The 25,164-nt window shown below is 46.6% G+C and overlaps 1 protein-coding gene across 7 annotated transcripts in view; it reads right to left on the bottom strand.

The window, feature by feature from the left end:
- NUP98 (nucleoporin 98 and 96 precursor) overlaps window positions 1-25,137 on the bottom strand; it is a 44,610-nt gene extending 19,473 nt beyond the window's left edge. The window contains exons 1-18 of one of the 7 annotated variants that reach the window (XM_077928005.1): window positions 24,839-25,137; window positions 20,697-20,758; window positions 19,844-19,946; window positions 18,658-18,759; window positions 17,111-17,290; window positions 15,708-15,844; window positions 12,321-12,428; window positions 11,721-11,904; window positions 10,209-10,369; window positions 8,720-8,857; window positions 7,086-7,170; window positions 5,901-5,993; window positions 5,151-5,291; window positions 3,701-3,834; window positions 3,168-3,355; window positions 2,441-2,557; window positions 1,140-1,447; window positions 63-176 (exon numbers count right to left, since the gene is read on the bottom strand). In XM_077928005.1, the coding sequence (XP_077784131.1) occupies window positions 63-176; window positions 1,140-1,447; window positions 2,441-2,557; window positions 3,168-3,355; window positions 3,701-3,834; window positions 5,151-5,291; window positions 5,901-5,993; window positions 7,086-7,170; window positions 8,720-8,857; window positions 10,209-10,369; window positions 11,721-11,904; window positions 12,321-12,428; window positions 15,708-15,844; window positions 17,111-17,290; window positions 18,658-18,759; window positions 19,844-19,919 (2,266 nt within the window). In that variant the 5' untranslated portion in view covers window positions 19,920-19,946; window positions 20,697-20,758; window positions 24,839-25,137. Of the gene's footprint in view, window positions 1-62; window positions 177-1,139; window positions 1,448-2,440; window positions 2,558-3,167; window positions 3,356-3,700; window positions 3,835-5,150; window positions 5,292-5,900; window positions 5,994-7,085; window positions 7,171-8,719; window positions 8,858-10,208; window positions 10,370-11,720; window positions 11,905-12,320; window positions 12,429-15,707; window positions 15,845-17,110; window positions 17,291-18,651; window positions 18,760-19,843; window positions 19,947-20,696; window positions 20,759-24,838 lie in introns of all 7 variants that reach the window. The other 6 variants (XM_077928004.1, XM_077928002.1, XM_077928003.1 and 3 more) reach the window with 6 other exon arrangements.
- Between the last annotated feature and the right edge of the window lie 27 nt (window positions 25,138-25,164).

Here is a 25,164-nt window from a genome sequence, read left to right as displayed (position 1 = left end):
TCCTGGGCTTTGGGAAAGGCAGTTTCAGAAGAAAAGGTCTTTGTGCAGAGAAGCATCCTTACCTTTTCGGCCAATGGTGAAGTCTGTCACAATGCATTCTCCTTTGTCGCTTGTCATTTTGGCCAATTCTTCCATGGATGGAATGGTGTAGTAGCCAACTCGGGTTAAAACAATTCCTAAAAGAACCAAAACTGGTTGAAGGTCCCTCCTTTCAGCAACTTCTGCAACAGGCACAGTGATTCATTTGCAGGCCAGAACAGCAAAGAAATGAGCCAGAGAATGCAGGTGTACCTACTCCAAGATTATAATACGTATGCTAAAGGGTACGAAAGGGAGCAATAGATGGACTCACTGAAGGCACTTTAGATTTACAACTGACTAAGGAGAAAAACACTCAGACAACCTTAACCAAACACTGCCTCTGTAGGATTGCAAAGTGATTCAGTACCTATTAAAATTAGTTATGAAAAATGACAGCCACAAATCTTGCAGCATTCCTAGAAACACCTCAACGTTAGAAATGTTTTGGTTTTATTTTGGTAAGGCTGCAGGTGCAATCTGATGGTACAGATCCAGTTGCATGGCATTGCATTGCCATGCTAGGGAAGGCAATATGTGGGCGGGGCAGGGGAGAGAGTGGGGGAAAGATGAAAGAAGTAGTAACTAAGATCTGGGTTCAAACTCACTGCCAGCGTTGGCAGCGCTAAGCTATACAGATATCCGGTCTGACACAACGTAAACCTGCTCCTTACACCCTGAAGCACATTCTTGGATAATTCACAAGACCGGTTTCTCAAAGGTCTGTCAATCCAAGCCGACTTTTGCTAGAACCGTTTGGTGCATCGAAACCTGCACCGACTTGGATCGCAGGTCATCAAAACCTTCAGAAGGCCAACTCAGCGTTTGAAAATAATAGAAACACCAAGATTTGCTTTTTAAAAGAAGAAAATGCCACTTGAGTGAGATCCAAGGGTAGAAAAGTATGACCAGACAGAGTTTGAAGGACTGCAAATGACAATGCACGTTATAAGCAGCGCCCCCTCAATTCCTCTGCACAACTCCTACTTTCCCCAGTCTGTGCTTGGGGGCATTTCTGGGGGGGAGAAGAGCCCGACCACCAGAAGAACCACCTGCCTCACCTGCCGGATGAGTCTGGTGCATGCCGTCTGCCTCCTCTTCCTGGTCCTCCTGCAGGGACTCCTCGTGGTAGGAGGCATCCTCGCTGCTGCCTTCCAGCCCGTTCCGCAGGGGAGGACGCACGTTCAGGGCGAGGAGGGTGTCGTCCACGTTGTTGTGGTGCTTGTGCATGGCGTTCTCAGGGGTCTGTGGGATGGGCTTGGCAATGGGGTTGGAGTAGTACCGCGTGACTTCGCGAGGACGGTCCTCCTCCTGCTGCTCTCCATCCTGCCGGTGGATCTCATCAACTGACCGGGAAAGGAAGTTGAATCTAAGGAAGCCACAACATTTAAGGTCCACCACGTGAGCCCCAAAGAAAAATATTCATAACCGAAATACAAACACACCGCTATAAAAAAATAAACACTAGCTACCTAACTGGTGATGAACTTCTTGAGTGTGAGTTTCTGCATAGATGGAAAGCAAAGGCTGAACCAGAAGTTAGAAAGCTGATGCAGGATTTATTGTGTGTATTGACCGTCAGCTGTCAAGGGAACAGATCCATGCTCAGACCAAACCAATTCTGGCATCGCAGTGCAAAATCGCACAGGAAGCCTGACGTCACCACCGCCTTTAAAAATGCACATTGTGAAATTGCTTTGAAATGGATATTGTTCTAACTAAAGTGACAGCTCCTATATGAAAACGTGATCTTTTCTGGACCAAGCGCCCCCCTCTTTATTCTGTATGGGAGAGTCGGAGGGAATTGGGAGTTTATCCCTTTCCAGTTTCACATGCACACAGTCCAAGGGCACATGCCCACAGCACCATAACATCCTCTGCTTTCACTATAAATTTAATTTCTCATAGTCCAGGCTACTCAAGATAGACTTGAAAGGGTGTGAGGAATGCTCAGCAAGATCTCAGAAGACACACACAGAGAGAGCGCTGAGCAGGATTTCCAGGAACGGTGGCTCCCCCGCCCCTCTTCATAAGTACAGGCAACTCTCAGCTTCCATGGAGGTTACATTCCAGAGGTAAGTGCATACAGCCAAAACCGCGTATGGTCAAAATATATGGGGTACAGTGGCAGGTGAGATCACCAAAGTCTTTTCTTTCCCCTGGACACGCACTCCCTGTTACACAGTGTGAGCATTACTCGGGCGCAACGTTCCCGGTGCCAAGGCTAGAACAGAGAAGACTTGCCCATGGTTTAAGCCCAACAACTGCAGGTGGAGCTGCGCCTTTAAGGCTGAGTCCGCTTACTTCAAAAAGGAAAACCTGACCAAGGTCCTGTTTTTTTAAGGTGTCCATGCAGACATACCGGTCTCCGTTCTCTGGGTACTCGGAGGGAGAGGCGAGGTCATCCGCTTCACAGTTGGTCGGAGAGAAAAGGCTGCTGGCCTTGATACTCTTCAAAACTAGCTTCTTAATGCTTTTCCTAAGAAAGACCAAAAAGAGAAGAAATTCATCACTGCTGCCTCACTCCCTTACCCCCCCTTCTTTGTTCAACTTATTTTTAATTGCAGCCCCCATCACACCACAGAACTGGACTGGACTGTGGAAGCCCTTCTCTCCCCCACTGCAAGACACTGGAGGCTTTAGCTGGGCCAGCTGTGTGTGTGGTTTTCTTATTTATTTAATGGCATTAAAGAGCTCCTTTTGAACTATTTTTTTGCTGTGAAAAAGATGGCTGATAAGAGGTGCCAGTGGTCTTTACCCAGTGGGCTGTGACCTATAATTGGGCTTCACCTTAACCCAGAGTGGGCTGCACCACCACCTCATATATTGTGTTAAAGAGTTCAGGAAGAGCCACTGCGCCAACTGAAGCGTGCATTCTGGCTTTAATCCAGCTCTCGTTGGCCGTAATTGGTACTTGTTACTCCGTTCAAGATCATTAAGTACCAATTACCTCCAGCAAGAGCTGGATCAAAGCCAGAATGCAACACAGTTCAAGGCCATCGAGATATGCTGCCAGTCACCTCACACTTCAGATTTGCAGGCACCCCAAGCCACATTAGCGTATAAAGAAGTCTAGACCCAACACTTACTTGGGCATGAAGGCCCCGTTCGACAGGGCTGGCTCGTCGTCATCCAGGCCGTCAAATAGGTGGGATTTAGAGGAGCCCGTGGTCTGCAAAGCTTTCGGACGCACCCTGGTCGCAGGGCGAGGAGTCAGCTTGTAGTGAGTAGGAGTGGTCAATGCCTTCTGGGCTGCTGGATTGGTTGGCTTCAGTCTCTGTACACACACAGACACAATTGCAAACTTGAGATGGCTATCCTATCAGATTCTCTCGGCCGCTTTTGCTGCAACCTCCTTTTCCTTCTCCCTCCCCAACAAACAGGCTGCTAAGAGCGAGAAAGAGAGACCGCTTCTGCAAGAGGCCCGAGGTGACTGCTCACCCCCTTCATTCCACCCAAGTTTGTAAGTTAATTATGAACTGTGTGAAGAAGTACTTTCTGGCACCCGTCCTGAATCAGTTTTAGCTCTGGATTCCAAAGTAGAAGCACCTTCTCGGACCCTTTCTCGACCTGGCATAATCTAGTCACCCTCTCAGCCATGTCCCCTTCTCCCACGACAAACCTCCTCTTTCTTCTTTGGGTCAGACATCGGGTTTCTGAAGAGGGGGGAATCCCCAAAGGGCGAGTATGTCAAGCTGTTGAGGTGCTGCTGAAGAATCGCTTGCTGAGCGGCTGAAGCATTTGGGTCAGTCAAAGCTGAATGAATGAGAGGGGAAGACGTCAGCCCAATATCCCCCCAAGGGGCTGTAAAACCTCACTGACAGAAGTGCAGGTGCCTGCAATGGAGCAGGTAATCTAAGAGGGGAAAGTGCTATCCTTCCCTAGAGGAGGCATCCACTGCACTGACTGACAAAAGTCATCCAATAAAAACAAAATGTTTGCAGGGCTTATAGGTTCAGCTACAAACCGTTCTCTTAATCCCTCAGGTTTTGGCGATATGAAGTAGAAACTGGATCCCTTATTCAGTTGGAAACCACTTTGGGGAATTATTAACTCCTGCTATGCCCCACGGATGACCTTAAAGTCCACAAATGACAACATTTTGGAGGTCCCAAGTCGCAAGGTGGTTAGATTGGTCTTAACTAGGGCCAGGGCCTTTTCAGTACTGGCCCCGACTTGGTGGAACGCTCTTGTCACAAGAGACTAGGGCCCTGCAGGACTTGACATCTTTCCGCAGGGCCTACAAGACAGAGCTGTTCCACCTGGCCTTTGGTTTGGACTCAGCCTTATGTTTCCCTCCCCTCATGGTCTTGATTTATCTGCTACTTTTAAAATGAGGCTGCATTTTAACCTGTATTTTAAATTGTTGTTTTGTTTCCCCCATTATGTTTTTACTGTGATTTTATTGGTGTTAGCCGCCCTGAGCCCGGCTCTGGCCGGGGAGGGCGGGGTATAAATAAAATTTTTTATTATTATTATCTTAGTCCTGGAAACCTCTTGATGTATTTCCAACACATGCCACACTTTGGTGAATTACATTCCTATTTGGAATTTGCCACCAAGCCACATGGCTTTCCATACAAAAATGGACTGCTGGGAGCTGGAGTCCCATGCTCAGAGTGACAATGAACTGGTGTGACCTCATGCAGGGCCCCTCCTCCACTTAGCTCCAGGCTATTCATTTGTTGCAGGGACGCGGGTGGCACTGTGGGTAAAAGCCTCAGCGCCTAGGGCTTGCCGATCGAAAGGTCGGTGGTTCGAATCCCCGCAGCGGGGTGTGCTCCTGTTGCTCGGTCCCAGCGCCTGCCAACCTAGTAGTTCGAAAGCACCTCCGGGTGCAAGTAGATAAATAGGGACCGCTTACTAGCGGGAAGGTAAACGGCGTTTCCGTGTGCGGCTCTGGCTCACCAGAGCAGCGATGTCACGCTGGCCACGTGACCCAGAAGTGTCTCCGGACAGCGCTGGCCCCCGGCCTCTTGAGTGAGATGGGCGCACAACCCTAGAGTCTGTCAAGACTGGCCCGTACGGGCAGGGGTACCTTTACCTTATTCATTTGTGAATGAGACACTTACCCACTGCAGGCTGGGGAGCTCCAAAGCCCAGCGTAGCTGTTGACGTATTAAATCCAGGGGCACCAAAGGCTCCTGTCCCCAGCGTACTCCCTAGTTTAGGCTGGGTGTTCCCAAACAGCGAAGTCTGTCCTGCGTTCAGGGCTACAGGAAGGAAGAGAAACAGAGCAGGTTGTGGAACATCGACATGCGCAACCAGCAGCAAAACAGACATAAGCAGCCCTCCGTCCCTACAGACAGTTCAAAGGAGGACATCACTTTTACTGCTCCAAGGAACTGCTCTCCTTCCTCACCACCAGCTTGGCTCAATGGCCAGAATTCATTTCAGGAGCAAGAATGTAAAGGATATGCACTATGAATCCGGACCATTCTTCTCTATAGTGGAGAAGTGGCTTTGCTAACTGAAGGTCTCATAGGTGTGCCACTCTTTACAATAAGGGCAGAAGCTGTTTGTGTGTGTGTGTGTGTGTGTGTGTGTGTGTGTGACAGAGAGAGAGTTGGAACATACTGACGCCGACAACCACCATGAAGTTAGCTGGAGTGTCCAACATATTCAGTAACTAAGCAGCAGTAAGATAACGGCAGCATAATTTTGGTGAGAGTGGGGGGAAATAGCAGTTTAGAGAAGGAAGGAAAGTGGAAGCTTGCTGTTATGTTTAGTGAATCCCAATCATGGCACCAAAAACCTGGCTAAGTCCCAGAGAGAGGAAGGGGGGAAGCAGCTTCTGAGGGTGGCATCTTTCTATTCTTTACCTGTTCCAAATCCTGTTCCAAGTCCCGTGCCCAGAGCCCCAGCTGCAGGCTTGTTCCCAAACAGGCTATTTCCTGTGGTGTTTGCACCGAAACCTGCAAGTAAAGAACAGCAAGTGGCTGTGTTTGTCACCCAGGCCTCTCTCTCTTCCATGCAGGTGTTTGTTATGTGTTTTAATATTTTGTTGGAAGCTGCTCCAAGTGGCTGGGGCCACCCAGTTGAAGGGGCAGCATACAGTCACACCTCAGGTTACAGACGCTTCAGGTTGCGTTTTTTTGGGTTACGGACTGCAGAAACCCAGAGGTACCGGAACGGGTTACTTCCGGGTTTCGGTGGTCACGCATGCGCAGAAGCGCTAAATTGCACTTTGTGCATAAGCACTGAAACGCAACCCGTGCATGCACAGATGTGCCGCTGCGGGTTGCGAACGTGCATCCCGCACGGATAACGTTCGCAACCCGGGCATCCACTGTATACAAAATAAAATTACTCTTACTCTTATTATTGTTATTATTACTCTTATTATTCCTGTTACACAAGGCACAGCACATGGTCCGCCTGACATCACTAGCACACACACAACCCACTTGCATTTCCAGAGGATGAAAGAAAATGGGGTTGCCTTTCACTCAAAGGTAGCATTCAGATGAGAGGTTCCCGTCATCATCATCTGTACCCAGGAATCTTTTTAACTGCAGCATGAGCTGCTGTTCAAGAAGGTACAAATGATTCCCAAACTCCCCATTCCCCAGGGAAGTCTGACCAAGACATTGGAGGAGGATAACACCTGGAAGGAACGAAAAGGGCTCTGAACTCTCTCCAGCTGTCTCCCCACACCTCTTCAATCACCAGCAGAGAGGCAGGGAAAATGTACTGCTGCTGTTTGACTTGGAAAAAAGCCTTTGAGTTTGTTTTCCATGGATCTGAGGAAGGCCCCAAGCTTGTATAAGATACAGAGAGACTCAAAATGAAACTCTTTTGCAAAAGCAAGGCCAGAAGCACCTGGGCTCTCGCAGCTGCCTGCCATGTAGCACGGCTTACTGACACAGAATTTAAGAGCCACAAAGAGCATCCTCTCACATAAATTAGTCTGTCGCATACCATGTGCTATACCCAATGCAACAGCAATAGATTTAAGACTCTTTACGTGACTATGCCAAAGGGAAACCAATTTTTTAATCCGTTACCAAACATCCCAGTCGTAGTTGTTCCAAACGAGGGCGCGCTGGTTGTCGTGGTTCCAAATCCAGCAGGCTTGTTGCTGAAGAGGGACTGAAGGAGAAATATGCATTCTAAACGTCACAGGGTCTCTTTCTCTTTTCCCTGTCCACAGCCCCCGCCCTGGTCACAAAGGGATATTAGCTTTTTCTCAGTTAGCAGCCAATCGTAGAAAGGTTAACATAGAATCACAGCGTGTTTTAAACGTTTGGAAAGGATGTGCGACCATCCACAGATTGCACATTATCAGCTATCTCTCCCTAGTGAACTACGTCTGTGCTGGTCCACAGCAGCAGTTTGGTGTCAGCGCAGGACAGCTGCATAGTGCACAGTGCAAGAGGGGGAGTCCAGAGGGCTGCAGGTGAGGAAGAGCATGCAAGAGTCCCCTCTTCCCTCTCATCTCCCAGCACTGCCTTGGCCTCTAGGACAAGCCAGTATAGATACTGCTTGCAGCAGTGGGGGTGTCTTAGCTAGGAAAGTATTTCCTTGCCTGAGGGAGGTGGCTGCTGAGACAAACCTCCATCCAGCATTTAAGGTAGGAGGAGGGAGGGAAGCTACTTGGCGATGAATCCCACTATGCCCTCATTGATGTACAGAGCAGCGCCACCTCTAGAACTCCCTTCCCAGTGCTCCCTAGTCTGATACAAAGGTGTCCCCACTGGTTCTCTCCATCCCACCAGGTGCCTACAAGGTGTAGTAAAGAACCAGGCTGAAGGAGGGAAGACGGAACAGAGCACAAGGCAGTAGAATTAGAGCAGAGAGAGTAGATTTGACTGTGTGGATAGAGGCAGGGCAAAAATAAATGAGAGAAAGCCGGAGACAGCATGGTATATTTGGTCTAAGAATCACATGTTCTCTGCCTGGTCAATCAGGAGGAAATACCCAACATGTGGAAACCTCATAGTCCAGCGTGGGAATGTGCATGGTCCCTGCTAGAATTGCTCTGATGGAGAGCAGCCAAATGGCAAAAGCTGAGGTTTTACAGTTGACACCCACAAAAGCTGATATTCAGAGTGACAATTTGGCAAGCAGTGAGTGAGTGTTAGAGTGGCATGCCCCCACCCCTCACATTGTTGCTTGAACTACAGATCCCTGTTACATCCAAAAATGAGTAGTTGTGGTTTAACATCAGTTTACACAGGTCCAAACTGTGTTCAACCTGTGGTTTAAGATCAAGATCTGCAGATATTTAAAACACTAGTTAGGAAACAGGTATTAAACCGCAGTTCCGCACTCGGGATGCAAAGGAGAAGTGTAGTTTGAGTTGACCAGGAAAAGTGTGTCATGGGAGCCGGGTGCACACAATTGAGAAACTCAGTTCACGTCTGCTAAATTATGGTTCAGAGTGCCTAGACTGGGCAGTCGCTCTCAGTTTACAGGATTGTTAGGCTTCTTGCAAAACCTTCCAAGACTTGTTCAAAGCCAAAATTATTGGACCTTTCTAACCATTGACCAACATTGCAATTACCACCACTGGAAAAGCACCTGCAAAAGCACTTCGCTTCTGCCCGGGAGAACACCAATGAGCACAAGTGCGTCACGAGTGAAAAGAAACAAGCCACTTCCACACCCCTGAGGTCCTCATTACTCCCAGCTGACATACCGAGCCACCAACACCAAATCCTGTATTGGGTTGTCCAAAGAGACCTGTCCCAGTTCCAAATGCAGTAGCAGTGTTCGTATTGGTAGCTGTTCCAAAAAGGCTTCCCGTTTGTGAGGGCTGTGTTGCTCCAAATAAACCCTGCAAACATTAGGGGATGTTTGAGAAAGATACGCTACAACTTATCCTTAAAAAAACAAAACAAAAAAAACTAAGCAGTAGTTCTGGAAATGTGGGACTACTGTTTTTGCACCATGGTGATTTTTACACAAGGGAATATGGGCTCTGCTTGTGGCTACTGAAGAGAGGTGCTTGCATTTGGTTCAGCTAAGTGTAGCATTAAAGCATGCAGGAAAACCTACCTTCATTTTAGCCACTGTGTCGTGGAAAATACTGAGGCCTGAATTGGTGCATGGCAGATTGTTTCTGAATGGAGGTTCAGATCTGGGCAGAAAGGCACCTGAAGGTTGCCATCATGCATACGGAAAGAAAGAGTGTGGCCCCTCACAGGAGGATTAAAAAAACTGAACAAACTGAACACCCACCCACCCACGAGTTGTCTTTAGTGGAAAAAGTAATTTCCCAAAGCCTATGAAGATTGCTTATCTCTTCTGCTCAGCAGCTCATTCCCCACACAGCTTTGCCAACTTCCCTTTCCAAGCCACTAACACCTGGCATCCTTCGCCCGTAACAGGGAAACTCCTTCAATACAGGGTTTCCGTTGTGACTGGATGCATCTATTAAAGGTTTGAGACCTTCACAGAAAAGGCCACTTGAATTAGTTGACCGTCCAGTTCCATTTCATTTGTAACAAGAGGGCCCCTCTCTGGCTTATGCATTTCTGCTTGTACCCAACAGAGAAAGCAGAGAAGGAAGATAGTGGACCACTTGATAAAGTAGCCCTGCCCTAGAGACATTCAAGTCGGTGAAAAGCCAAAATGACTGCCAGGCTTTCCTCTTCCTGCGAGAGGTAAGATAATTTGAGTGTGTGCTTGCTTGCTTGCTTGCGTGCCTACCAAGCAACTGGTATATTGTTGAAAACAAACTATTTCATAACTTGGGAGGCCTGCTTTGGCTCCATTTCATAGTGGAAAAGTATGTGCTTTGCATATGAAGTGTTGAAATCTCCAACTAAAGGATCTTGTGTTGGAGAGAACTTCTGCCTGGAGACTCTGGAGCCAGTTGTCAGTTAGATGGACCATGGCTCTGACTTGTGACAAGGCCAGGCCTTTATCTCTTAACCCTCAATATAAAGCATGCTGGTGAAATATTCAACAGATACAAAAATGGCAAAATAGGGCAACCTGCTGTGCTAAGGAGCAAGCTGGAGAATAAAATAGCACTGTACAAGAAAAAGTAACAGGCCGAGCAAAGAGAATTTCCTTGGAGAGTTCTTAGTAAAAGGCTGCAGAAATCAAAGACAACCAGGTAAGCAGGAGTTAGGCAGAAAGTAAAGACTCCAAGGTTGTTACAACAGTCCTTGCTACCTTACCATTGTGTTTGTGTTGGGTTGTCCAAGGGTGCTGGTGTTCCCAAAGGAAAAGCCTGCGTTTGGGGCAGTCGTGGCCTGGCCAAAAGGCTTGTTGAAGAGGCTGGTGGTTTGTTGAGTCGGACCAAAGAGGCCTCCTGTTCCTGTTCCAAAACCTGTCGTACCTGAAACAAAGTGCCGAAGCAAATTATATATATATATACCTTGAGGCATCCATGTCCCTGGCACTTCACAGAGTTTACCCCTCAAGGAGCTCGCAATCCAAATGTCAACAGTGGGAGAGGCAGGATAGGCTCCAAAGGATGATGGTGAGTAGATGCAGCTACATTTTATTATAACCTGCTTTTCACATCTGGCGCTCAAAGCAACTTACAAAAAATAAAAACATACGACACACAAAATTTTAAACATCAGAGAATAGAACTGTTTTAACTTGGTGTCTGAACCTCAGCAGAGATGGCACCTGATTTCTAGCAGGAAGGCATTCCATAGATTTGGAGCTACCACACCGATGGCACAGCTCCTCACATGCACTTAGGCATTGTTTTGAGCAGAAATAAGGACGGAGGGATTGGACTATGGCGTCAGAGTTTTGTGTTTTTCTTTTAAAAAATTCCTGTCGTTTTAATTTTCAACTTACAAAACCATACACCACTCTGAACTCCCAATCAAAAAGAGGAAGCATTAGTAGCAGCAGCACAGAGGTGTTTGGTTCTAAGTTGCTTTGGATCATCTTGGACAAGATAAAGCAACTACTACTACTACTACTACTACTACTACTAAGTTTATTATTTATACCCTGCCCATCTGGCTGGGCTTCCCCAGCCACTCTGGGCGGCTTCCAACAAAATATTAAAATACAGTAATGCATCAAACATTAAAAGCTTCCCTAGACAGGGCTGCCTTAACAACAACAACAACAACAACATTGGTGTTGCTGGGAGGTGCTTCCAAGAAATAGAAGCTGACTTGAGTAGAGCCATTTTAGAGCAAGAAAACAGCTGGGACTGATCAAGGTGCCTTTCCAGTCAATGATGCCAGCTAACCACATATGATATCAGGCAAGATACTGCCTTAAATCAGAATCAAGAACTGAATAGTTCACTTCTTGTGCACTATTAAGTGTGGCATTCTACTTCCTGGGACTTGCATCACATGCAGAGCAACTCCCTTGGGCACTTCCCCCCCTTTTTCGGAGAACTTATCTTATTTGCACTTCTTCCTTACTTGCCCCAAGGACCTCAAGGCAGAATCTGCTCCATCAAGGAGATTGCTCTGTTTGCATGTTTTTACCCAAGCATAAAGAGAACAGGTGGAGTTTTGACAGCATCTTATAAATCAGGAGCCAGTATTTCAAGCTGTGGATGTTATTATTTGCATGTGTCAAAAAATGTTGGACACCTAACATGACAGAGTCTCAAGGCAACTTAAAACAGTATTAAAAACATACACGAGTACCCTGAAAGGCGACTACTCAAAGAGTGATCCTGCGCAAGTCAAAGCAGCAGTACTTACTGGTTCCAAACCCTGTTTTATTCTGTCCATAGGAAAAGCCTGTGTTAGTGGTGGTGGAGCCAAAGAGTCCTGTGGCTGCGCTGGAGGTAGCAGTGGATGAGCCAAACAAACCTGGCGTGGCTCCAGCTCCTACAGGGTTGGTGGGACCTTTCCTGTTCGCTTGATAGTCTTCCAAACGAAGCTCCTAAACAAGGAATATTTCTTGAGTACAGACGTCTCACGTGGGACACCACCTGTTCCCCACACCTGCTACCACCACACCTTCTCAGGCAAAAGCGATGCAGTAAAACATTGGAGCCGACAGTCCCTGGGCACAGGGCAGTGTTCTCAAAGTGGACAAAATGCAACTTTGCAGGCATCAGGCACCAAAAACACCTGCCCGACAGGTTTCTCCTGACAACTGTGATGTGGCAGTTCAGAATGTGGCCCACCATGTGCATAAATGCCTTGCCTCCAATCTTTCTACTTGAAATGCAAAGAGCTCACCCCTCCATCCACCGCTATAGAGGGAGGAGAGCAGCACTCCAATGTCTGAGCCACAAGACGGGATGGAAACAAACAGGGACAGCATGCAGAGATACAGATATATGACGGACTGACCTCTAGCGATTTGCTTTCATATTCTTTCATAGCAGTAATGCACTGGTGCTTGGTGCTGATGTTTGTGCTGACTCCGGACTTAACCATAGTGTCAGTACCCGTAGGGGGCTGGAAGAGAAATGTGAACACTCGTCAAGGTTACTTTAGATTTAATTCCCCTGGAAGCAGCTAAAAAAGCCAATGCAATTCTGGGCTGCATCAATAGGAGTATAGCATCTAGATCAAGGGAAGTAATAGTGCCACTGTATTCTGCTCTGGTCAGACCTCACCTGGAGTACTGTGTCCAGTTCTGGGCACCACAGTTTAAGAAGGACACTGACAAACTTGAACGTGTCCAGAGGAGGGCAACCAAAATGGTCAAAGGCCTGGAAACGATGCCTTATGAGGAACGGCTAAGGGAGCTGGGCATGTTTAGCCTGGGGAAGAGGAGGTTAAGGGGTGATATGATAGCCATGTTCAAATATATAAAAGGATGTCACATAGAGGAGGGAGAAAGGTTGTTTTCTGCTGCTCCAGAGAAGCGGACACGGAGCAATGGATCCAAACTACAAGAAAGAAGATTCCACCTAAACATTAGGAAGAACTTCCTGACAGTAAGAGCTGTTCGACAGTGGAATTTGCTGCCAAGGAGTGTGGTGGAGTCTCCGTCTTTGGAGGTCTTTAAGCAGAGGCTTGACAACCATATGTCAGGAGTGCTCTGATGGTGTTTCCTGCTTGGCAGGGGGTTGGACTCGATGGCTCTTGTGGTCTCTTTCCAACTCTATGATTCTAAGTCCTGTAAGCAGTCATGGCACAGAGGGAGCAGTAGGATTCCTGTGAGCCTCCAAGCAGCCACTCATGTGAGCTAACAAGAACACTGAGACAAGCTAGCATGCTACAGCATGTAACACCCATCCTGGCACAACTGAACTGACTGCCGATTAGCTTCCGAGCCCAATTCAAAGTGCGGGGGTTGACCTATAAAGCCTCACATGGCTCAGGACCTCAATACCTTATGGACCGCCTCTCCCCACATAAACCAACCCAGCCCCAGCCCTTGTCTTCTGAGGCCCTTCTAGATGTTCCCCCTCCCAGAGAGGTTTGGAGGGCGACAACAACAGGCCTTTTCTGTGGTGGCTCCGATTGTGGAATGCTCTACCCAGAGAGCCTCATTTGGTGCCATCAGTACATGTCTTAAGGCCCCAGGTAAAAACATTCCTCTTTACTCAGGTCTATGGCTATTAAATAATCTATGTCCTGTAAAAGTGTGGGGAAGAGGACTGTTATTATGACGACTATTTTATTATTAGGCTGTTTGTCAGTATGCTTTCATTATTATGTTTTTATCACTGATGTTCTGCAATGTGCTTTTAATGTTGTACATCACCCTGGGATCTTTTGATATATATAAATTGTATATATAAATTATTAAATAAATGACAATATATAAACTTAAATATTAATATTAATAATAATACAGCAGTTCAAATTATCGGTCAGCCGTGAGGCACCCTGGGTAGCCAGTTTCTCACCAGGTCAGAACGGGACTCAGGCTTCTAGGGAGAAGGATAAGACGTAGAAGATGATAAACAGAAGGGGCTTTGCTTGCCTTGGTATGCAAGGGATGCCCACGCTTTCCGGCCATCCTGGTACAAAGCCACACACTGCCCTGGCCTATGGTCTGCCTCTGCTCCTGCTCTAGGCTGACCCGGCTGAGAGGGCCCTTCACTACCTGGAAGGCAGCCCTCATTGTCCTTTGTTGTGCCTGCTGCTCCTGCTGCTACTCTTCCTGCTGTAGCACGAGCAGGAGAGAGCCCCATCCCCACTGGTGCATGTGGCTGAAGAAGGGCTCAAGAGAGCGCTCCCTGCTATGAAATCCTGGCATCTTCTGCTCCAACAACTGCTACAGAACCCTCATGATCAACTATTCCACCTTCTGCTTAAAGGAGCCTCTGCACACAAGTTTTCCAGCTCAACGCAATGCCTCGTATTTCTGTTTCCGCACTTGGAACACCTGGGCTGGAAATGCCAGAGACTGGAAGCAGTGACCTTCTGCAGGTACGGCATGTGCTCTGGCCACTGAGCCATGGCCTTTCCACAAGTGATCACACAGAAGTTGAACCACCACAGGCTGGTTATAGCCGTGTTATTTAAACGTGATCCAAATAAAGAGATAAAGGACCAAAACTGAAACAGCAAAAGACAGAGTACCTGTGCTCTTATTCTGTGATTCATTTGCCAAGCGAGGCTTCTCCAGAAGATGAGCTGGCCCATGGGCAGTAATTGAATTTCTCTTTGGAGAACTGTTTTATCAGTTTTTATTTCCTTTGGTTTTTTCTTTGCTGCTAGAAAATGGTTTCCCAACTCAGGCCTCTGAGCACAAAAGGAGGCTTCTGAGAGAGTATTCTCTCCCTTCAAGGCTGGGAGGCGGGGATCACAAGTATCGGCACCTGTGAGATCTTTCTGTGCTGTTGCTACTGGAGGTCAGTGTGGGCCTAGCTAATTAGAAACTGGCCACACCTGTGAGAACATGGGTTGCTCATAACACGGTAGAGTCTTCTCATTGGCTATTCAGAGTCACTGGTTACTAGGCAAAGTTGGGGTAAAACTTTGTGCTAGTCCTCACCATGTTGCCTGACACCTGGAAACACCTGTATGCTACTTGCTGGAGGCCAATTTGCTGATTTAGTTTATAAAGCAAGTTAGTTGGTTTGGTATCTTGTCTTACCATTCCCAACTGCTTTTACTTATAATCTCACTGGGATACAGCTCCATTATTTATGCTGCTATTCTTTTTTTAAAAACTCTTCCTGCTACCTGTGTGTTTCTTTGGATGGGACCTGTTGGCACTGAATGTAGTTATCTTAGTCTCTTGGTCAAACTACCACTGCATAAACTTTAGTGGGCTTGAAGCTTGCAGGGACAGCGTCTGGTTCCCAAAACCTCATGTGGCATTTGGGAAGCTCTGGGATTATCTTGATCCAGGCTGATGGGTTTACAGGAGTAGTGGCAGCGTACTGCCTCGCAGGGTTGATATTCAACTCTGGTCATTTGGCTACTGCTCTCCAAACAAGAGGGCTTGCCGCCGCGGTTCCCACTGGCAGCTATTGTTATTTTGTAATATTCAGCAGTTTATAACTATTACAAACAAATAGATAAATAAAATACACAATAAATACACCAGATGCATCTTTCATCGGAAAAGGGAGTCCAAAGCGTAGTGAACAGAAAGGCTGACAGTAAAAGCAGCCTCTTCTGGACTGCAACTCCCATCAGCCCTGGCAAACAGGGCAACATGTCAGGGGTGCTAGTAGTTGCAATCCAAAACAAACATCTGGCCGGCATCATACTGGAAAAGGCTAGGGAGTGGATGGAACTAATTTTAGACAGGAAGCAACTGGGACTTACATTGAATTTAATGGTGGTGCCAGTTGGAACGGTGAAGCTGGTCGATCCAAAGAGGGAACCGGACGTCCCCCCAAACGGATTGGCGGTTGTGTTAGTGGTTCCAAATAACCCCCCACTGCTAGTGCTTGTCCCAAAGTCTGTAGAAAAGGAAAAGCGAAGTCAATGCCCAAATACGAGAGGAGACAGTGCCTAAAACAAACGATAGCCTTACTTTTCACACTATGCAAGGCAAGTGTTTAAGGCAAGGCAGCTTTTAAGGTTTGATGGATTACTGTATTTTAATATTTTATTGGAAGCCGCCCAGAGTGGCTGGGGAAACCCAGCTAGGTGGGCGGGGTATTAATAATAATAATAATTTAAATTAAATTAATTTCAATTTAATATGAAATACAATTTAAATTTAATATGAAATACAAGAGGATCTTGCAGAAAGGAGCATAAATATGTTCCCCCATACAAGTTTTTCTGTATATCCATTTTGCTAATACCTCCCTCCACCCACCCAGCGGCGGAGCAAATACCCGTGCTGCCCAGGGCAGGCGTGCTCCCAAGTGGGGCGGAGCAAGCCGCTCGTGGGCGGGGAGCGAGCTGCCCATGGTGGACATTCAGCGCGCTGCCCACCTGCGACTCCCAAGCCTCCCCCAAGCTGTCAAAACGAAGGGGGAAGGGGGGAAATGCCACCGGCAAAGCAGCACAGCTCCCCCCGTACCCCAACGTCTCGGGGTAGGTTTGGGAGTTGCAGGTGGGCGGGGCGCCAAATGGCACCCCGCCCCAGTGAGGGCAGCAGGGGTGGTCCACCCCCACTGCCCCTCCTTCCTATGCCCCTGCACCCACCCCAACAAGGACTAAAGCAATGTTTTTGTCTTTCTTATGGCAGACTCAGAACAGGTTTGCTAAACACGACTTGTCCCCTGTCCCTGGTGAGCAAGAAACTGAACTGTCCCAAGGCAAGCACTTGGGGAGCAACTACCCAAGCTGTTGTTATTACATTTGTACCTTGGATCCCAAACGCCTTGGTGCTCAGGTGTTTTGGTTCCCAAACACCACAAACCTGGAAGTGAGTGTTCCGGTTTGCAAACGTTCTTTGGAACCCAAACGTCTGACAGGGCTTCTGATTGGCTGCAGCAGCTTCCTGCAGCCAATCAGAAGCCGCGCTTTGGTTTCCGAGCGTTTTGGAAGTCAAACAGACTTCCGGATTAGATTCCGTTCAACTTCTGAGGTATGACTGTATTATTATTATTTTTATTATTATTACCACCTGCCCTTCACCCTGAGGAACCAGGGAGGGTCACAACAATTATAAATACAGCAATAAAAGTGATTTAAAGAACTTAGAATCATGTGGTTGTGCTGCGTAAAGAATTCTTCAAAATGGTCTGGAAATAGCAATAGATTATACTCACTGCCAAACCCCACAGGTTTACTCTGTGCAAAGGCATTGTTCTGGGATGAAAAGAGGCCTCCGCCAGTGCTTGCTGTCCCAAACAACCCACTGGAAGTGCCAGTCGATGTTCCAAATCCGAAGCCAGTGCTGGTAGAAGAAGTGGCTGGCTGGCTGAAGGTGCTGGAACCAAACAACCCTCCTGGAACCAGAAATATCCAATCAAATCGGACACAAGAAGGGGTGGGATTATTTGATGACGAAACCCACACAAACATATGCACAAATCCCCATTTGTACAATAATTCTTTTGTAATTCCCACCCAGCATTCCATGACAGCTCTTGCACATCTTAATTAGCCGCATATACAATAATACCTTCACCTTGTTTTCAGCCTTCCCATACCCTTTATATTATCAACTGCTGGTCAGAAGGTATCCACTACCTGGAATTTGTATTTAAGATCAAATTTTGTAAATATTCCCCTAGATGCTCCCACTCACTCCTCATCTGTTTATCATCTACATTTCTTATTTTGGATGCCATACTTGCAAGCTCAGCAGATTCCATTAGTTTATTTAGCCATTGTTCTTTCCCTGGGGTTTCTCTTTGTTTCCAGTTTCTCACCTATACTATCTTTGCTGCTGTTGTTGCGCATATATATAAGAAAAAGTTGTGGGCTTTTTTTGGTAACCCATTTCCAATTAGCTCGTTGTACACCATTTCCCAAAATTCCTTTGCCTGATTACATTTCCACTATAAGTGAATAAATGTACCCTACATTTCCAACAGTTGTGAATCTTTTTTATATACATTTTGGCCAGTTTGACTGGCGATATATGCATAAAACCTAATGGGATGAAGATCCATTTGTGTATTTCAACACAACAGCAAAAAAAGCAAATAAAACCAGTTTATAAAATTATGAAGATAAAGTGCCTAGGTAAACAGATTTTGTCTGTTTGTGGCCCTCTTCAGTGAGGGCACTCCACAAATGGAGCACTAGCACTTAAAATGATTCCTTCTTTGTTGTGGAACAGTGTCCCTCTGATAAAGGAGGAAACTGGCCAAGAACTTCAGCAGATATTTTTTTTTAATGGACAGACTGATAAGGGAAGAGGATCACAGGAAGGGTGTGACTAATCTGGCCCCATCTATCAGTCAGAGGAGGCGAAGCAGCTTCAGGGATTTTGCTGTCCCCTCTGCTCCAGTTGCCACCAAGAATCTCACCAAGGGAGGCTCATTCTAGCCCAAACTGGATATAAATGCTTAGTTCCTCGAGGCCAGAGCAACATCCGTCCTCTGCCTTTCCCCTCTGTTTCCCCTTCATTAGTCTTTTTCAAGTTTGTAAACTTGATGACAGTCTGTGTCTCTCTTTTTATTGATGCAATCTACTTTGAGAGGCATCATTTGTCAGAAGAGTAAGATAGAATTATTCCTATGGGTACTTGGGCCCTAAGAAGCTTTGGTCTTAGGTAACAGCCAGCAGCTTAAATTGATCAAAGTAAAAGAGGCAAACAGTGAAGGGGTTCAAGTTAAGGAATAAGAAGCAGTGGTAATACCTGTACCTGGCTTGGTCTGCGCAGTCCCGAACAGTCCTCCTGCATTATTATTTGTTCCAAAAGCAGATGCCCCAAAAGCTCCTCCACTTGTAGTGCCAAAGCCAGCATCTGCAAAGCGGGTAGAGTTGGGAGATGAGACTATATGGTCTGAGTACAGAAGGGGCTGAAACCACATAGCAATGAGCTGGTTGTACAGCTGCAGTTGGCCTACAAGAAGTGAAGTCATTTCAAATACAAGTCTAGCACTTCCTGAATGGAAGATGGTTCTGTAAGCCATTTCTATTAGGAATGCAAGTCTTCTGTATGAGAGAATGTGGCAACTCAGCTAAGTATCTCAGGGGTCAGCATCCTTTTTCAGCTGTGGGCCAGTCCACCGCCCCTCAGACCATGTGGTGGGCTGGACTAGATTGGGGGGGGGGATGAACGAATTCCTATGCCCCAAAAATAACTCAGAGATGCATTTAAAATAAAAGCACACATTCTACTCATGTAAAAACACACTGGTTCCCGGACCGTCCGTGGGCTGGATTGAGAAGGCAATTGGGCCGCATCCGGCCCACGGGCCTTTGGTTGCCTACCCCTGAAATATCTGATAGGTAAAGTATTGGCTTTTTAAGCCAACTTCAAAGGAGGTTACACTTAAAGCTGACTTAGCCTTTTAATGAAAACTTTAAAAACCCAAACTGGCAGCCTAGAACAGGGGTGGCTACCCTGTGGCCCTCCTGATGTTGCTATACTACAACTCCCATCGGGAACATCAGCAGAACTTTTCAACACTGGAACGGTCTTCCCCTGGAAGATGGTGGACTCTCCTTCCTTAGATGTTTTTAAGTAGGGGTTGGATGGCCATCTCTCTTGAGCTGCAATTCCTGCATTGCAGTGGGTTGGACTAGATGACCCTCAGGGTGCCTTCCAACTCTACAATTCTATGAATTTCTGGTCATCTATTGCTCATTCTGGCTGGGACTGATGGGAATTCAACAACGGCTGAACAGGTTCCCTCACCAGCTTAGAAGTGAACGAAATGCTTTGCATCCAGGTCGTCTGAAGTCTATTCCTGCCATGTCCAGTTAAACGAGATCACAGAGCAGGTAACGTGCAATACCTGTGCCAGGATGGGCAAATAGACTGATCTGGTAACATGGCAGCACCCTGTGGCCCTATTCATAGGCTTCTCCACCACGTAACTTACTCTGCCCAAAAGTTGAAGTTGTCCCAAAGCCACCTGTGTTGCCTCCGAAAGGCGTTCCAAATGATTTGTTAAACATTTTGAAGTTGTTTCAGGTTCTCAAGACCTAAATGAAGAAAATAAAAATAAAAACTTAGATGAAATCAACGTTTGGCCTTATTGAGAAATGCCAGATAAATACAGTTATTAGAAATGGGGGGGGGGGATATATATGGCTATCCATCTCATTACCATTAATTACTGCACATTGCCATTTTCAACATGAAAATTTCTATTTCGCTTTGGTCAGCCTGATGCTCCTGGAAAGCTCTTTAAAAGGACTTGGTAGCAAAGGCCACCCCCAGGATCTCCTGCAAAGGTGTATCCCATCCAAAGGCACTGACTGTAGTGAAGTGATGAAATTCATGTCTGGCTGTACTACCTGAGACATCAGGTTTGCATGTATGGCTCTCATCTCACCGAGAATTTCTACACAAACATTTCTACACCAACAAACAAAAGTCCACTGTCTATAGAAAAATAGATCTCCATTATCTTCCTAGCATGCTTTAGGGAGCTAACATCCATTAGGAATAAGGTCTTTTCTGTAGCTGTTCAGTTGTGGAACATTAACTTCTGGGAAGTCTGTATGTGTTCTGCCCAGATCATCTGCTGTAGGCACTTTAGATTCCATGAGCAATTAGCAGAGATTCTCCACGTTTTATTTAACTATATTTGTTGGCTATATTTTCCCTCGAATAGAAAGCCAGCCTAAAGATATTGTAAAATAAAGAAGCAGCTGAACATTTTCCTTCTTACATCTGGTACGTAGTCCTAAGCATTTCCCAATCATTACACTCCTTATTCAAACTCTCACCTTTATCTTATTCCAGGCTACTTCACGTGGACAATGTTCATTCGCTCAGGATTCCCATTACCCTATGATGAAGACAGACCCAAGTTAGTACTTGATTAAAAAGGAAAACAAAACTAAGGGCTTGAGTTTAACATGAGTGTTGGAGTTGTGGGAGGGTTACTGGTTTGTTTTCTTCTTGTTTTTATTATGTGTTTTCTGTTTTTATCTTATATTTTTATGTTGTGAACCGCCCTGAGATCTATGAAGAAGGGAGGTATACAAACTGAAATAAAATAAAATAAAATCATACCTCCACATTCTTTGGACAGGGGTTTTTGCCAAAGCAGACAAACATGGCTCCCTCAAACATCACTGCAAGCAAAGCTCAGCTAAAAGTCACCAGTTTTTAACTTGGGTAGGCATGGCTACCAGTATTCAAAACTCCCATTGTTCTAGGCACGTTTTGCGACAGGGAATTTCATTAGCACAAGCAGTTTCTGAGCTCTGGGCACAGTACTGCGCCTAAGATTTCAGAGCAAAACTGCAGAGCAGAAGGAAAGGAGGACATTTTTCTGCCTCCCGACTTCCAGCTACTCTCTGAAGGCTGGAGAAGAGACCCTCTTAAGAATATTAGGGGGTTGGGCAGGGGAAGGACTAGACCATGTGAAAAATGAACATAATATTTTAGCTGCAGTTCATTCATTTTCAGCTTTGTATTCTTGCTATAAAAAAGCACGCTTAGACATTTCATTGTTGCGTCCACAAACTACGTTTAAGGTGCCATTTAGCTCCTAGCTTTCATATCTGTTTCTAAGACTGATGGCTCCATTGTGTCTAAGGTTTCTTAACAGGTAGAGCATACAGATACTGGCCACAAAAAATGGAAGTTTTTAAAAACTCAAACCACTGCCTGTATGTCACTGAAAGTTTCTCTAAAGCCAAAAAGCTTATTCACATGGCAGCATCAATTCTTTACTTCTCCAGTAGTGGCCCTGGGTTGAGATGGTCACACAGAGAGAACTTAAACTACACAGCTGCATGCTATCCTGGTGGTTTCAAGGAACTTCCAAGGACCAGGCATTAGCACTTGCACTCATTACAACCTCCTTGTCAGTCCTTCCCGAAGCTACTGATATGCACCACTAGAAGCTAGCCTGTGGCTGTGTGATCTTCAAACCATCTAAAGCAGCCTTTCTCAACCTGCGGGTCCCCAGATGTTGTTGAACTACAACTCCCATCACCTCTAGCTAGCAAGGCCAGAGCTCAGGGATGATGGGAGTTGTAGTCCAACAACATCTGGGGACCCACAGGTTGAGAACCGCTGATCTAAAGTAACCTCCATCTAAATGTGCAACCACCCCATAGTACCATCACTCACATACAAATTGTTAGACTTACTGTCTTGAATATGTTCCTTCAGCCTAATCATTCCTGACCACTGGTCCTGTTAGCTAGGGATGATGGGAATTGTAGTCCCAAACATCTGGAGGGCCGGAGTTTGCCTATGCCTGGTCTAATCCAAATAATTTTTCTGCATAGCAAGAGCCCTATCCCTCCAGCTTAATGTGCAGTATTAACAAAATGATAGTTTTTTATTTTCAGCTTTCATTTATTTTCTAGCTGCCCAACTGGCAAAGACAAAAATATTACTCCAGTACCATATATTTCAACATCCTAACACTGGATAACTTTGTCACTGCTGTTCTTTATACTTCCAGTTTCATAAACTTATCAAAGCAATATATTATGCACTGAAGTAGGCACATATTTTTTAATTAATTTGGTTCTATCCCACCTTTCCATAAAGCAGCTAAGGGCAGTGTGCATTTCTCTTCCACATCATGTTTGCCTTGCAACAACTCTGTAAGTTGAGTTGGCAGAGTGGGGATTCGAACCTGAGCTTCAGTGTCTAAAAATAGCTGTGTGAATTTTAGCTCTGCTACCAATGTTTCCATTTAAAAAGTTTCACCGATTCAATAAAATGCAAAGATATGCAACAATAGTTGCCATTTAAAAATATGCATATGTATCCAAGATGGTGTTTAATTTATGAAAACACTCAGGTGAAACATTCAAGGCAGCATGACAAACACTTATGATTATCAACTTTTTCATCCACCAATAACATTGTAGAGCCATTAAATAATATAACTATAACAAATAGGTACACACATGGCAAATAATATAACAAATAGGTACACACATGGCAGAACCTTGTTTCCACTGCAAGAAGAAAATAAGAAATGGATAGTTCTTGCCCTAGTGGAACAGGGAAAGGCCCACCTAGACAAATGGGAACTCCAAAGCAGAACCGGAGAGCAACAGTAGGGATTGCCAGCAACTGCTTCTGAGAGCGGAGATGGAGCACTGCCATGACACAGATATGAACTCAGGTCCTGCTTTGGGGTTCCCATTCATATGCTTAAGTGCCATCCTCCACTCTCACTTGCACATTATCCCAGCAGTTGTTGTTTTCTGGCTGGTAGCAGTTCTTTAAAACCTCTTAGGATTTCCCAGCTCAGCTACCTAAAGAGCCTACAAATCAGAGATTCTGGAGAATCAACCTGGGACCCTCTGCTGCTGAGTGAGAGGCCCGCCCCAAATAGGCAGAAAACACAAATATAAACACACAGAGACATTGTACTCACTCATCCCAAAGTTTACACCCATGCTTCCTCATGCACTGCATAGTTAAACTATGACACTTGCTCCCACAGCCACCAACTTGGATGGTTTTAAAAGAGGATTAGCCACGTTCATGGAAGATGACACGCAACCAATGGTTACTAACCATGATAGCTAAGCTCTGCCTCTAACGTTGGAGGCAATAATTGTTACATAATGCTATTACCAGCAATGCTTCTGAATACCAGTTGCTGGAAAATGAAGCAAGGAGAAGCACTCTTGTGCTTGTGGGCTTCTTTCCCTTTGGGCCATGTGTTTGGCCAGTGCAATAACAGAATGTTGGACTAGACGGCCCCTTTTGGCCTAGTCCAGCAGACTTGTTTTACAGTCTTCACCTCTCTATGCCACACTGAAGGCTCTCAGTGGCTGTCCCCAGATTTTGAAACTCCTTCCCTAGAGAAACCAGATGGGCTCCTCCTTGTTGTCCTTCTGTTGGCAGGTGACGACTTTCTTGTGCCAACAAGTGCTAGGGAACTGACTGCTTTTAAGGAAAGGGCTGGTGCTGGGACAATCTGTTTATTTTTACAGTTTGTTGTTGCAGTCTCAAGAAATAATGCAGTGCACCTCCAGGGGTGAAGTCAGCTCTGTTTAGGGAAGTTTTTAATGTCTGATGCTGTATTGTTTTTAATATTCGGCTGGACGCCGCCAGAGTGGCTGGGGAAACCCAGCCAGATGGGCGGGGTATAAATAATAACATCATTATTATTATTAACCACTGCACTAGCAGCACCGACGTGACCTCCCTGGGGCGCAAGGCCGGGCAGTGTATCTGGAGGTTCTGGACTGCCCAGAAGACAAGGCCCCCAACAAAGGAAAGCAGAGCAACATATCTGGCACCAGCTTGCCTGCAGGAGCTGCCAGAAGGAGATGTACAAGGTGGCATTCTGCATTTGTGTAGGATTGACTCCTTCGCTTTTTCTTACAAAGATATTCCAGAAAGCAACAGAGCTTTAGGATGAGAGTTTTCCTTCTCCTAGATGGCCTACTAATATTGATGATGAATAATTCAATAATTGGGGTTTTTCCTCCCCCCTCGGTTTCTGTTCTAGCAGTAAGCCACTCCATGAGCCCGACAGGGGAAAAGGCGGGATATAAATATAATGCTAACAATAACAACACACTAGCGGATCCCTGCAAGCGACCCACAAGCCCGGCTCCGACCCGTAACCACAGAAGGGGCTTCTTCTACGTCACTCTAGTGCGCTGATGTTGAATCCTTTTTCAATTATTGGGTGGTTTTTTTCTCCCCTCGGTTTTTAACTGTTTCTGTTCTAGCAGTAAGCCACTCCTTGAGCCCCCGACAGGGAAAAAGGCGGGATATCAATACAATGCTAACAACACACTAGCGGATCCCTGCAAGCGACCCACAAGCCCCGCAACCACAGAAGGGGCTTCTTCTACGTCACTCTCGTGCGCTCGGCGCTGCACAAAGACCCCGCTCGCCCCCCAGCCCCTCCCACCTCCCGGGCGCCACTCACCCTTTCCCAGAATCCTCCGGGGCCCCGGCGGGGCTTCACCCGAGCCTGGCCTGGGCCTGGAGACGAGGGCGGGCCGCGCGCTCCTCCGCCCCGGAGCCTCAGCGCGGGAAGGCGGCTCGGGCCTCGCCGCTCGCTCGCTCGGGTGGGCGCCTCGGCCGTACACGCCACGAACGGAGGAGGCCGCGGCGGCAGCTCCACAGACACCCGCCTTGGCTGCTGTCGCCTCACGCGAGAGGTCGAGAAGCGCCGAGGGAAGTTGAGGGGGGGAAATAAGTGCGTCACACACGCACGTCCGTCGCACGCACGCACGCTGACGCCTGGCGCGA

Source organism: Podarcis muralis, chromosome 4 (genome assembly GCF_964188315.1).
Source record: "Podarcis muralis chromosome 4, rPodMur119.hap1.1, whole genome shotgun sequence".
Lineage (NCBI taxonomy): Eukaryota > Metazoa > Chordata > Lepidosauria > Squamata > Lacertidae > Podarcis > Podarcis muralis.
The sequence above is the reverse complement of the archived record's forward strand: the minus strand, read 5'-3'. Positions and strand labels throughout refer to the sequence as shown.